This window comes from Giraffa tippelskirchi, chromosome X (genome assembly GCF_054371585.1).
Source record: "Giraffa tippelskirchi isolate mGirTip1 chromosome X, T2T-mGirTip1v1.2.pri, whole genome shotgun sequence".
NCBI classification, from domain to species: Eukaryota; Metazoa; Chordata; class Mammalia; order Artiodactyla; family Giraffidae; genus Giraffa; species Giraffa tippelskirchi.
In genome coordinates, this window is record NC_137289.1 from 46,873,017 (window position 1) to 46,888,039 (window position 15,023).

At 37.6% G+C, this 15,023-nt stretch overlaps 1 protein-coding gene across 1 annotated transcript in view; it reads right to left on the reverse strand.

Moving 5' to 3' along the window:
* The window catches only part of ALG13 (ALG13 UDP-N-acetylglucosaminyltransferase subunit), a 78,176-nt gene that overhangs the window by 15,589 nt on the left and 47,564 nt on the right, over window positions 1-15,023 (reverse strand). The window contains 4 exon segments of the mRNA XM_081566416.1: window positions 5,004-5,169; window positions 6,428-6,499; window positions 11,559-11,614; window positions 11,698-11,730. Of these exon segments, the coding sequence (XP_081422542.1) occupies window positions 5,004-5,169; window positions 6,428-6,499; window positions 11,559-11,614; window positions 11,698-11,730 (327 nt within the window).

A 15,023-nucleotide genomic window follows, 5' to 3' on the forward strand; every position in this document is an offset into this window, starting at 1 on the left:
GATGGGGCTGCCAGACAGACACATGTGCAGAACAAGGGGAAACATGAGTTTTATCTAGAGGACTGACAGGAATGATAAAGAACAACTAAAAAGCAGTCATTACCTATTAGAGTTATAGCTGAGGTTCACAAGAGACACAACAAAAAGTAAAACGAAGGGAGCATACACTTTTAGAAATGTCTACAAAAAACACAAATCTGGAATTTACAGAATAGTTTTCATCATTCTTCATAAATGGGGTATTACAATGTTTGATTCACATATTGCTTGTTTTTTAAGCTCAGACATCTGCTAGAAGCAGATAGCTAACACTTTCCCTTACTATTATTAGCATGCATGCCTGCTAAGTTGCTTCATTCGTGTCTGACTCTGTGCAATGCCATGGACTGTAGCTTGCCAGCCTCCTCTGTCTATGGGATTCTCCAAGCAAGAACACTGGAGTGGGTTGCCATGCCCTCCTCCAGGGGATCTTCCTGACCCAGGGGTCGAACTTGCATCCCTTGAGCCTCCTGCATTGGCAGGCAGGTTCTTTACCACTAGCGCCACCTGGGAAGCCCAACAATTAATGGCACAAAGTAATAAAGCCACTGTCTACATTAACACTTTCAATGGAAAATTTCTGAGATCATTAATGAACATATATATATACACACACACACACATATATATATAAAGAATGTTTTGTTCCAGGAACTGTGGCTAAGCACACAATTTTTACATTATAAATAAAACAGATACAGAAAACAAATTCAAGAAATTCTTTTCAACTGGACACTATCCACGGTAAGAAAGAAGTTTGCCAACCATTTCAGAAACATTCCATGCACCCCATCACAATCACCACAGTCTTGAGTGCTGTGTGCTAAGTTGCTTCAGTCACGTCCAATTCTTTGCAACCCTATGTACTGTAGCCTGCCAGGCTCCTCTGTCCATGGGATTCTCCAGGCAGGAATACTGGAGGGGGTTGCTATGCTCTCCTCCAGGTTATCTTCCCCACCCAGGGATCAAACCCTTGTTTCTGGCATCTCCTGCACTGGCAGGCGGGTTCTTTACCACTAGCGCCAGCTGGGAAGCCACCACCATCCTCTTACCCCACCATAATCAATCATTATTCTGACTTTCATAGTGATCACTTTGTATTTTTAAGCATTTTGTCACCCAAATATGCATCTCTAAGGAAGTTTTTAAAAATTGAGATCCTGAATCTCTTTCAATCTCTTGGTCCTTTCTCCATCCCTGTCATTTCCTTTCAATTTTTCTTTCAAGGAACCCTTGACTTGTTGAGTTTCCCAGTCTAGATTTTGCTGATTACATACTCACTGTGCATTTCAACATGTTCTTGTCTTTCCTGTAAATAGGCAACTATATCCAAAAGACTAGATCAGACTCAAGATTGATTCCTTTAACAGTCTATAGGCAACGTCTATCTTTGCAGTCTTAGAAAGTATTGCTGTTTAATGTGCATCCATTCAGTCAGTTAAGGACTGCAAGATGAGCATATTCTGCCACTTCTTTTTCACTGATCAGAATACTAATATATAGAAATACTTCCCCTCAACTACTATTTGGTTATCCCAGTAGGAAAGTTCATATAAGAAACGTAGGATAAATACTTGATTCTTTCACTATATTGTCCAGTTTTCAAGAAAGCAAAATTATTTCATATCATCCTCTTAAGAGAACCAATTTTTTTCAGTTATATATATATATATTTTTTTTCAGATTATTTTCTATTATATGTTATTACAAGATATTGAATAGAGTTCCCTGTGCTATACCGTAAATCCTTGGTTTTTTTCATTGATTTTATGTATAGTTGTTTGTATCTGTTAATCACAAGGTAACAATTTCTAAAATATCATCAGGAACTTTTAAATATATTTGATATGTTTCAACCTATTACAATGATCATTATTCAAGCTCAAACTGTTGCATCTCTGGCCAGTGAGAACCTCTCCAAGATGGCTCTTGAGTCCTTCTGACATGACCCCAGTACTCTTTGGTAGCTTCCTTGCCGTCTAGCATGACAAGATGATCCAGGCTCATCTTGAACATTTCCTGCCCAAACATGGAACCAGAAATTTCTCCACAAAGCTGTTTGGTTTTAAGTGAGAAATGGTATTTCAGTGTCACAAACTGAATGCTAAAGATACTCATTGTTTCTAGGCCTTTTCAGTAGACAGAGCTAGGAAATCAATTTAAAGATAAAATACTTCAAGTTCATATTGATATTTCCAATTCAAATGTAATGTAATACCATAAAAGTTTTTCCTTAGCCTTTTTTAATATATATCTGTATTACCTTTCTTCCATACTGAGACCTGGCATGCAAGGACACAGGGCATAAAATTGGAATATCCCACACTTCATGTACTGTAGCTGACATTATAGTCTCTGAATAACAAGTAAGTATAGATTGCTATACAGAACCTGATGTGTTCATTGAAAGCATTAAAAAATGCTTGGCATATTGTCTCTCAATTCTGCCATTTTTAAAAATAGCTATACTATATCTACATTGTTCAAACATAAGGCTTTTACATAGCGTATCATCATCCTCTCAGCCCTTATTTTGTGTAAATACGTATTTAATATTCACAATCAAGTCTTATGTTGATGTCTCTGTTTTGGTGGTCTAAAAGTCAAAATTCATTCTTCAATACTTTGTCCATCCAATACGACTTTCCTTGGCAGAAATATTCTGTATCTGCACTGTCCAATACAGTGCACTAGCCACATGTGGCTTTGAGCACTTGGTATGTGGTTAGTGTGACTGAGCAACTGAAGATTTATTTTACTTAATAGCAATTATTAAAATTTAAAGTGTCCTATGTGGCTAGTGATTACCTTGCTTGACAGCGTATCTTTAGTAGATTTTTCGAGAAGTACTCATGAGAACAATATTCTCTGAATTCTTATATATTACCCTTTAAGCCTGCAAATGTTTGGTTGGATATAAAATCTTTGGTTCACGTATTCTTTCATTAAATGTCACTCCATTTTCTTCTAGCTGAAGCACTGCTGTCTAAGTTGGATGATCATCATTTTATTTCCTTTATACTCCATAGGCTATTTTATCTAGATAAACAAAGCACTTTAAGTCCAGTTGTTTTACTAGAATATCCTGGTGTTGGCTGTTCTAGCTCAGTATTCTCAGTTATGCTGAGGGCTGTTTCAGTATCGGTTCTAAAGTATTTTTAATGTCAGGAAAATCTTCTGAATTGTAGTTTTTAGTTCAGTTCAGTTCAGTCGCTCAGTTGTGTCCGACTCTTTGCGACCCCATGAACTGCAGCACGCCAGGCCTCTCTGTCCATCACCAACTCCTGTAGTCCACCCAAACCCATTTTAGTACTCTTTTCCTTTACGTTGGTTTTCTTCTTCAGAACTTCTATCAGTGCTAGATATCCTTTGCTTAACTTCAATATGTCACTTTTGAGTCTTTCTCTTCATTTTTTTTTTCATTTTAGATTTACCCCCTTTTACATCTTTCTCTTAAAGCATTATCTATTGTATATACTTGGTCATGTTCTTTGTAGTTTAGTCTTCATTACCAAAATGACTTTCTTCCATTTCTAATGCTTTTCTGAGTTCTTTCACCTCCTCTTGAGTTTATTATGTTTTAATATTTTGTATTATTTTATTAATGTCTTTATCTCATTTTGAAACAGCTGTTGGTTAAGTTCTGTTTAGTGTGCACATTTATGACATGCTTTTACTGTCTACAGGGGATATCATCATTTTCCCCTTAAAACACCTCTGTGTGTATATATATATATATATGTAGGGCTTTTCTTTCATTCATTTTTATGTGAAATTATTTTTCACAAACTCTGAAAGGAGATGGAACACAAGAAAGCTCTTCTAACTTCATATAGCTCTCGACTGCTTTTTATATAGTGCTTAAAACATGATTACTTTCTAATATTCCTTGGCTCTGTTCTCCACAACTTCAGTCTGGACCTGCTCTTTTCCCTATCCTCATCAGTTCTGATTCCACTCTCAGCAGTTTCTCCCCAGAGAGGAATACTATCCCAAAGGTAGTCCTGCCAAAGTCAGTTTTGAGAGTTCTTAGGGGCCAAACTGTTCCAAGCCCTTCAGTCCTTTTACCATGTACCCAAAGCACTCACCGAGTATTGGAGAGGTCAAATCCCTTCCCAGTCTTACCTGCTCCTTCCAAATTGGCTGCCCCACTTTCCAGTGAATTCTTATTAGCTCTTTCAGGGTTCTTCTGTTCTCAGGTCCATCAGACAACATCCCCGGTGCTTCTGTCTTCTTGCTCCCATATAGACCCTGACAGCATGCAGATCTCGTGCCTGGTGGTTTGACCCTACCTGCTTAAATTTTAAGGTTCATGGGGAGACCTTGTCGCCTAGTTTTGTTGTTAAGCATTGTCCAGTGGGTTCTGGTTTTTCTATTTCCATTTTTATTTGGTGACACAGACTGAAAAACTATGCTGTGGTTGCCACCACTTTCCCAGAATTCTGCTGAGAATTTTTAAATTATATTAACTCAATGAAATTTTACAACAACTTCATAAACTGGTACTGTGAGTACCTCCAAGCTTACAGGTAAGAAAGATTCAATAATTTGCCCAAAGTTACATAGCTAGTAAGTTGTAAAACCAAGATTTTAACCCAGATCTCTTAAATTCTATAGCCAAACTTTTCATTCTGTAAGAGTGTGAAACACCTCTACCTTAATTTTAGTATAATAAAACTTACCTCAAAATTTGAAAAACTAGTACAAGTCCTCTAAATTTTCAGTGGGGTAGCAAAATGATACCCATGAAATCATATCAAAGCCAAATTTGCAAGAAAAAAAATTGAAACCCTGACTCTCAAATCTCATGGATTCCTCAACTACAGAACATACATTATTAAGTAGGTTAAACAAACTTAATACTGGAGATTCAAGTAATTTTACCTAATAACTAGAATTGCTGTATGTGCGTGTCCATGAATAGAAAAAGAAGCTTCCAAAGTAAGCAACCACTAATAACCTACCTGGCCTGCCTTGTGTAGGTGGAGATACACATAGAGGCTGTATACCATTCTGTGAGGAAACTGAAGTGGTACAACTAGCTTGATTAGCAGCTGCACAGTTAGGTAAGACTGGAGCTGGAACATTATTGGCACAGGAAGCTGCAATTGCTGCAGAATTTACCATCACCTGTAAGTGTGGAAGAAATTTTAGAACTTTAAGTTTGGTTTCTCAAATAATATTAGTCTCTTATCTGATCCTAAATTTCAGGAAATAGTATTCTGATAACACCAAGAAGTCAATCTTCATGTAAACCTAATATAGGAAGGTTATTTCTTTTAGACAATCCCAGATTACTTTGAGAGCTTTACTTTTTTAATGTTTTTCTGGAAGGTAATACATTATTATTATTCAAAAACCAAGTATAAAATTGTATATACAATGAAAAATTTCGTTCCAACCCCTGTCTTCCATCTGCTTAGCTCCTCTCTTAACAAACAAGTAACCTCTGGGTTTCTCGAATATTATCTAGAAATTTATACTGCATTTTTAACATGCACATATATTTCCCCATACAAACACACTTTAAAAAAAGTGTTCTTTGGTTTTTTTTTTTTTTTTTAACTTCATGAGATTGCAATTTGTTTTTCTGATTAGGCCACAGCACCAATACAGGGCTGTGCACAGAGAGATGTTCAATAAATGATAACAGCATCTTCTTCATGAATACCATCCTTACTTGTAGTCTCCATTTTCTTATTACCCATTGCAATGTGGTTTCTACCCTCTCTGGTTCTCAGAAATTATATCCAAAGTCACAGTGATCTCCATGACAACAAGTCATAGTAGACTCTTTTTAATTCTTTATGTTGCTTGACTGCTTGGCAGCAACTGACACGACTATTCATTGAAATATCTTCTTCCTGGACTTCCATAGTAATACACTCTCCTGCTTTCCTCCCTCCTTGGCTATTCCTTCTGTAGCCATTTTTTAAATGGTGATACACAGGCTCTATTCTAGAAGTTCTTCTCAATCTCTTCCTTTTCGCAGGATGATCTTACTAACTGCTATGGTTTCAGCTACCTTTCTGATGCCAGCTCCCCATTCTATAGGAAAGCTTTACATTTTAATTTTCAGGAAATGACACAGACTTGATAGGTAACTGACATTTAACTCATTCATTATATAAGAGGTTCAGAGTAGACAGACTATGAATAGTTTAGTGTCATCACGTAGAAGAGTGTCTGAAACAGAGTAGATCAGTCAATTTGTTAATAAATTTACTAAATACTGTACCAGGCACCAGAAAGTACAAGAATACTAAACATATAAATATAAGCAGCTTCTTCGAAGTATGATGAAGGGAAAAGAGAACCAACAGAAAAAATTCATTTTCCTCTGCTCAGACCACTTTAACTAACTGAAAAATAAAACTATAAAGATTACCTTCTGGGGGTAGTTGTATGAGGTAACTGTGTCCTGAGGAGGCACAGAACATGGTCTTCTAGCCTGAAGAGACTTTAATGAATACACAAATACAAATATGGGGAAATCAAGAAATTAAACAATACACCAATAAAAGATCTGCTTTGTTTCAACATCTCCTAAAATTAAGTGAAACTGATCTGTCCTAAAAGTATTCAGATTTGCAAGTGACTACTATGATAACACTCCAAAAGGCATCACTCTAGTGCCTAAGGTGACCATTCTATTAGGTTGGTGCATATGTAATTGCGGTTTCAGACTGTGACTTTTAAATCATTGTAACTAGGCTCAAACACATCTTTGTTAATCAAAATAGGAACCATTACAATCAACACATTTTTGCCAATGAGAAATAAGCTTGCTTATTCCTTCAGCATAAAAATCTGTGCTTTGGGATTCGACAAACTCTGGAAAACATTTTCTGCATCCTACTTGTTGTGGAAGTATTTTCCCTGCAAAACGTTGTCGATATGCTTGAAAAAGTGGTAGTCAGTCAGCAAGAGGTCAGGTGAGTATCACAGATGTGGTAAAGCTTCATAGCCCAATTCATTCAACTTTTGAAGTGCTGGTTGTGTGACATGTGGTTGGGTGCTATCATGGAGAATGCAGCCCTTTCTGTTGACTGATGCTAGCTGCAGGCATTGCAGTTTGCAGTGCAACTCATTGATTTTCTGAGCATACTTCTCAGATATAATGGTCTCACAGGGATTCAGAAAATTATAGTGTATCAGACTGGCAGCAGATCACCAAACAGTGACCATGACCTTTTCTTGGTGCAAGTTTGGCTTTGGGGAGTGCTTTGGAGCTTCTTATTGTTCTAACCACTGAGCTGGTCACTGCCAGTTGTATTAAATCCACTTTTCATTATATATCACAATCAAATTGTGAAATGATTTGCTGTTGTTGCACAGAATAAGAGAAGATGACACTTCAAAACAATGATTTTTTTTAAATTTCCGATCAGCTCATGAAGCACCCACTTATCAAGCTTTTTCACCTTTCCAATCTGCTTCAAATGCCAAATGACCACAGAATGGTTGACACTGAGTTCTTCAGCAATTTCTTGGATTGTTGTAAGAGGATCAGTTTCAATGATTGCTCTCAATTGGTTCTTGTCAACTTCTGATGGCCGGCCACTATACTCCTCATCTTGAAGGCTCTCAACTACTTTGCAAAATTTCTTGAACCACCACTGCACTGTATACTCATTAACAGCTCCTGGGCCAAATGCATTGTTGTTGCGAGTTGTCTCTGCTGCTTTACAATTCATTTTGAACTCGAATAAGAAAATCACTTGAATTTACTTTTTGTCTAACATCATTTCCAGTCTAAAAAAAATAAACTGCACATAACAAGTCATTAGCAAAAAAAAACAAAAACTGAGAAATGCACATTAAAATAATGTACAACACAACCACATTTAAGAATGTATTCCAGTACAAAAAAACCACAATTACTTTTGCACTAACCTAATATTTCCTACTGTAGAAATCTTGATCATATCCAAGTTTAGTCGCAATGCAAATACTAAAATGTAATGGAGGACTGTAATTTAAACACTTTCTCAGTGTCCTCTCTTGCCATAAAACCCTCAAAATCAGTAGGACCAGCAACAGTGTTGCTAAAAGAAAGAAGTCCATCTAAAGATACAGCTTGGGACAAGGGTGAATAACTGGTCAGATGCATCCTACAAGCAGGATGTAGTATAACCCAAACATCTTTATCCTCTGGTTCAAGATCTTGTCTTTGTGAAAGCAAAAATGATTTTAAAGGACTCAGAATTACGCATGACAGATTTTCATGACAGGAAAATAAACCAGCAGCAGAAACTGGTACTCATAGTAAGAACACAGAGGAAATCAGGGGAAGTAATCACAGGAAACAAGAGGAACCACAATGTAACAAAGATAAGCACAACTTAATGTGGACCTAAAGAGCGAACATTTCAAAATTTGGTTTCAAGTACAGCACAAAGTGAAAATGTTAGTCACCCAGTCATGTCCAACTCTTTGCTACCCCATAGACTATAGCCAGCCAAGCCCCCCTAATCCATGGAATTCTCCAGGCAAGAATACTGGAATGGGTTGCCATTCCTTTCTCCAGGGGATCTTCCTGACCAAGGGATTGAACTCTGGTCTTGGGAAGCCCCAACTGCAAACCAAATACCTGCCAAAAAGTGAACTCAGCCCTGGCTCAGAAGGTCCGGTGTGAATTCCAAACAATTCTAGAGAAGGATTTAGGTGAGACTTAGGCGTGGAAGTAAGAATAATAAATGCTTGCGGTTAGAAGAAGAGTCTGTGCCTGGAAATCTTTAAGTCCTGCAGAGGTCCTCTCCTCTCAGAATGCTGTGGAAAAATTACTTAGAAACTTGGTGACTGGGGCATGGGAGCAGAACACATCACGAAGAGATTGAAACCTACAGGGGATGTATGATACAGTAAGTTCAGAACAAAAAGGAAGATGTAACAAATGAAATTAAAGAGACAAAAAGAAAATGTCTACTCTTGTCATCCCTGAAGGTGAGATTTTCATTTGCTTTTTCAACTTGGGTGGCTATTTCAAGAAATGGTGTAAAAAGCATGTAATACTGAGAATAGTAATGACAGAGTGAGGGGAAAACCTATTTCTCTAGCAGGGGTCAAGGAAGGGAAGGAGAAATAATGTAAAGAGAATTATATATCATAGTTGTCTTCACCTTCCTAAGATGTATTGCCTAAACAGTAAAAACAAAAATTAAGTACATGAAGCTATCTATCAAAGTTTAAAATAATCACAGAGAACAGAAGGTAGTCATTCAACTTCACAGATATTCCAATTCTCCTCCTAGGTACATGGGTATGTTGCCCTTCCGGGTCTCATCTAGTTAGGTATGGCCTTGTGGCTTGTTTGGACAATGACATATGAGCAGAAATATTGATACCCAGTGTTTAATTTCCTTATCTTCAGCTCTGCCAAGATGACTATGAAAGTACACGGTCCATCAGCTTGGGTTCTTGAGTGACTCTGATGAACAAAGGCCTGCTACCAACCTGCACTGAACAACTGTGTTAAGCTGCTGAGATTTTGGGGGATTGCTGCAACAGCATAACTTTGCTTGACCAAAACAGTAACTGGTAACTAAAATTAGGGTGCTGCTGTAACGGAAACTTGACTTTAGAAGATTATGAACTTGTAGCTCTTAAGGGAAGAGGTTTAGAAAACAGAAGATTAATTTTGTGTTTCGATTACTGTGGGCAGATTTTAGCAAGGTATTTTAAGATGTGTAAGGAAAAGTAGTTTGTAGGCAGGAATGAAAGGGAATAGAATCCTTGAATACTGGGACTTTTAGGGTTTGGAGAGGTAACTGCTTCAACTCAAAACTGTAAAGATAAAATTGATAAATATTTTGAACAAAGAGAAGTTAAAACTTGGCCTCGAAGCAAGACTCAAATCATTAAAATATGACTGCACTAAGGTATCTCAAACCAGGACTACAATTAAGGATATAACACCAAGTGAGTCCTTGCACTTGGACAAAATGGCTCATGGGAAAGTATTCAAAGGTTATGACTCTTCTATCAATGACTGATAAGCTCAAGGTATTTGCACTGTAGTAGAGAAACTGGGATAAGAATGCAAAGGAATGTGTGTCTTCATCGCTCAGCTGTGTCCGACTCTTTGTGACCCATGCACTGTAGCCCACCAGGTTCCTCTGTCCATGGCATTTTCTAGGCAAGAATACTGGAGTGGGTTGCCATTTCCTCCTCTAGGGGATCTTCCCAACCCAGGGTCAAACCCGTGTCTCCTGTGTCTCTTGCACTGCAGGCGTATCCTTTACCTGCTGAGCCATGAATGGAATAAGAATACAAACAATTATAGCAAATCTAATGTCAGTATGGCTACTGGCACATGAAACTAACAGGAATCAGAGAAGCTGTACAATAAACTAATCACACAGCCAAAGAAACCACGAGCAGAACTAAAACTATCCAACTGAGATTAAAAACCAGCTTTGGGCTCTCAATTTCCTATGAGTAAGAAGCAGTGTGAGGAAGCTGCTCAGTTGCCAACAAGGATTATTCTCCAATGCCTACTTCAAATATGGCCAAGAAAGGAAGGGCTGTGGCATAATCAAGAGCCCCAGTAAACAATTAACCAGGGAGCTTCTCCAGGGAACATTCCCAATGCCCAGGATGGGGGCCCTCAAATGTCTGTCCAGCATGATGTCAGAACTGCTACAGGCCAGTAACTGTTTCTCCCATTCTCCCTGGATCTGATGGGAATTTCAATTGCAATATTTTAGTCCCCGCTCTACCACTGTAAATTGGGTATGTAGGGGGTAAACAACTTTGTATCTTTGGTTTTAGGCCTCCAGATCAAGAGGAACCACATCTGGACCCAATACAAAGAGTACTACACATTTTCCAGAAACCTTGGGCCCTGAGTTTAATCACACTGAAGGAAATTTTGGGGTTGCCTCCTTTGAGGTGGAAGGAAGTAATTGGTCCACGTGAGGGAGTTTCATTGAATGTTGTAATCCTTAGTGCTATTATTTCCAAGTTTTCAACTTCCAGGCACAGAGAAGTTAAGAGTCTCAAGGGAAACATGCTCAGTCCAGTAAGAAAGAAATGGAAAAGTAAGTAATAACGTGTCACCTCCATGTGGAAGCTGTAAGAGCCAATGCACCATTCACTACCTTTTGTTTCCTGTCTTAACAATAATAAATGGAGCTTCCATCAGCCTAAGCCCCTAAGCAGAGCCCTCCTGAAGACCTCCACTACACAAGTAGCATAACCCAGAAATAAACTTTTGCTATATTAAGTACCTGAGATTAATGACCCATGACAAAATCCTCTAAAAAAAATCATCACTGCCAATGTTCAAATTTCCCTTGTATCAACACATATTAGGGACATCTAGGATAATTTCCAGAAAAATGTGATCTTAGATGAGCTAATTTCTGGGTCTCAATTTCTTCATCTACAAAATCAGAATGATACCCTAATACCTCATAGGACTGTTCTGACTTAAACACATTTAAGTGCATAGCTCTTAGAACAGTGCTCTAGTATACAGGAGCTATATGTGTTTGTGACTATAATTAAATACCTACCAAGTTTGCAGTAGATTCTGCTGTGCTATAAACACCTGAAGTGTCATAGTCTGGTTCTAGAAGATATAACCAAAGTACAATAATGAGCATTATTTTATAGTCGAAATTTTATAAATGATGAATATCAGATCTCACTGACCTGAAGGATAAATATATTCTTCATGATATCCCCCTAGAAAAAAAGACAGAAAAAGTGCATTTATGTAGGGCTTTTTGCTCAGCAGTATCAGATGGCCAACACTTGCTTTTTCTCAAGTTTTATGGGTACATGTTCAAAACTAAAATGTACACAGCCTTGAAACAAGTGATTTGAAGCTTTAATACTAGTCAACAGATATTAAAGTCAGACTGGCTATAAACAGTACAAATTTCTCCTTTGAAAATTCCCTTGGTTCTTAAGAGTTCAGGCAGATGTGACAAACCCAGCTCTGTCCAATTCTGGCAGTAGATTATGGTGACTGAACTTCACTGGCTCTGGAGTTAGAACTGTCTAGATTTGAATCTTGAATAACTATCACTTTAGGCAGGTTATTTGATTTCTGTGTCTTCATTTCTTCACTGTAAAACAGGGATAATAGTACCTAGCTCATAGTGGGGTGAAAAGAACATAGCATGATGCTTGATATATAGCAAATGGTAATTATAAAGTAATGTGAGTATAATAACCAATAGGTTGCTTAGGTGAATGTTAAAGAAATATGTCATGCCTCATCTGTTTTTCAGCCTGACACAGGTAAATAATACACTGAAAATCAGTTTGTTGTCAGAAGATGGCTTAGAGGACTGAAGTACTTTTCTCTAAGACTGCTGTATCATTGAAATTCAGAGAAAATCAACCTTCAGTTGGACCACTTTCCACCAAATAAAACCCCAAAGGTCAAAAGTGGATTTGACTCTTCAACATATCACTTATCAAATACACATGCAGGCAGCTCCTCCAGAAAACAGGATTTAAGGTGAGAAAAAATACTTGGTTACTCTAAATATGCCACTATAGGTGAACAGTACATCTGAAGGTACCCACCACGCTAAAAGAAATAGACAAAGGGTCATCCTGAGTAAAAGAGCAGAGAATATGCATACATAAGCACAGGCATACACATGCATGTACAAATTCCTCAAAGATCATTCTTGGGCTAGATATTTTGTCCTCATTAAATTCTTAAAAATATCTATTTTCCTCATTGTGGTTTTGATCTGCATTTCTCTAATAATGAGTGATGTTGAGCATCTTTTCATGTGTTTGTTAGCCATCTGTATGTCTTCTTTGGAGAAATGTCTGTTTAGTTCTTTGGCCCATTTTTTGATTGGGTCGTTTATTTTTCTGGAATTCAGCTGCAGAAGTTGCTTGTATATTTTTGAGATTAATTGTTTGTCTGTTGCTTCATTTGCTATTATTTTCTCCCATTCTGAAGGCTGTCTTTTCACCTTGCTTATAGTTTCCTTTGTTGTGCAAAAGCTTTTAATTTTAATTAGGTCCCATTTGTTTATTTTTGCTTTTATTTCCAATATTCTGGGAGGTGGGTCATGGAGGATCCTGCTGTGATTTATGTCGGAGAGTGTTTTGCCTATGTTTTCCTCTAGGAGTTTTATAGTTTCTGGTCTTACGTTTAGATCTTTAATCCATTTTGAGTTTATTTTTGTGTACGGTGTTAGGAAGTGTTCTAGTTTCATTCTTTTACAAGTGGTTGACAAGTTTTCCCAGCACCACTTGTTAAAGAGATTGTCTTTTCTCCATTGTATATTCTTGCCTCCTTTGTCGAAGATAAGGTGTCCATATGTGCGTGGGTTTATCTCTGGGCTTTCTATTTTGTTCCACTGATCTATATTTCTATCTTTGTGCCAGTACCATACTGTCTTGATGACTGTGGCTTTGTAGTAGAGCCTGAAGTCAGGCAGGTTGATTCCTCCAGTTCCATTCTTCTTCCTCAAGATTGCTTTGGCTATTCGAGGTTTCTTATATTTCCATACAAATTGTGAGATGATTTGTTCTAGTTCTGTGAAAAATACCATTGGTAGCTTGATAGGGATTGCATTGAATCTATAGATTGCTTTGGGTAGTATACTCATTTTCACTATATTAATTCTTCCAATCCATGAACACGGTATATTTCTCCATCTGTTTGTGTCCTCTTTGATTTCTTTCATCAGTGTTTTATAGTTTTCTATATATAAGTCTTTTGTTTCTTTAGGTAGATATATTCCTAAGTATTTTATTCTTTTTGTTGCAATGGTGAATGGTATTGTTTCCTTAATTTCTCTTTCTGTTTTCTCATTATTGGAGTATAGGAATGCAAGGGATTTCTGTGTGTTAATTTTATATCCTGAAACTTTACTATATTCATTGATCAACTCTAGTAATTTTCTAGTAGAGTCTTTAGGGTTTTCTATGTAGAGGATCATGTCATCTGCAAACAGTGAGAGTTTTACTTCTTCTTTTCCTATCTGTATTCCTTTTATTTCTTTTTCAGCTCTGATTGCTGTGGCCAAAACTTCCAAAACTATCATTTCACACCAGTCAGAATAGCTGCTATCCAAAAGTCTACAAGCAACAAATGCTGGAGAGGGTGTGGAGAAAAGGGAACCCTCTTACACTGTTGGTGGGAATGCAAACTAGTACAGCCACTATGGAGAACAGTGTGGAGATTCCTTAAAAAACTGGGAATAGAACTGCCATATGACCCAGCAATCCCACTGCTGGGCATACACACTGAGGAAACCAGAATTGAAAGAGACGCGTGTACCCCAATGTTCATCGCAGCACTGTTTACAATAGCCAGGACATGGAAGCAACCTAGATGTCCATCAGCAGACGAATGGATAAGGAAGCTGTGGTACATATACACAATGGAATATTACTCAGCCATTAAAAAAAATACATTTGAATCAGTTCTACTGAGATGGATGAAACTGGAGCCCATTATACAGAGTGAAGTAAGCCAGAAAGAAAAACAACAATACAGTATACTAATGCATATATATGGAATTTGAAAGATGGTAACGATAACCCTATATGCGAGACAGACTAAGAGACACAGATGCATAGAACAATTTTATGGACTCTGAGGGTGAAGGTGAGGGTGGGACGTTCTGGGAGAATAGCATTGAAACATGTATATTATCATATGTGAAACAGAACACCATTCCATGTTCGATGCATGAGACAAGGGCTCAGGGCCGGGGCAATGGGATGACCCAGAGGGATGGGATGGGGAGGGAGGTGGGTGGGGGGTCCAGGAAGGGGAACACGTGTAAACCCATGGCTGATTCATGTCAATGTACGGCAAAAACTATTACAATATTGTAAAGTAATTAGCCCCCAACTAAAATAAATAAATTTATAAAAAAAAAAAAATTAGACCTAGCAAAAAAAAAAAAATCTATTTTCTTCATCATAAATAGCAGCAAGAAGAATATCACAAGAAAAGACGCTGACCAGTAAGTCGTATCATTCAGACCGCCTCA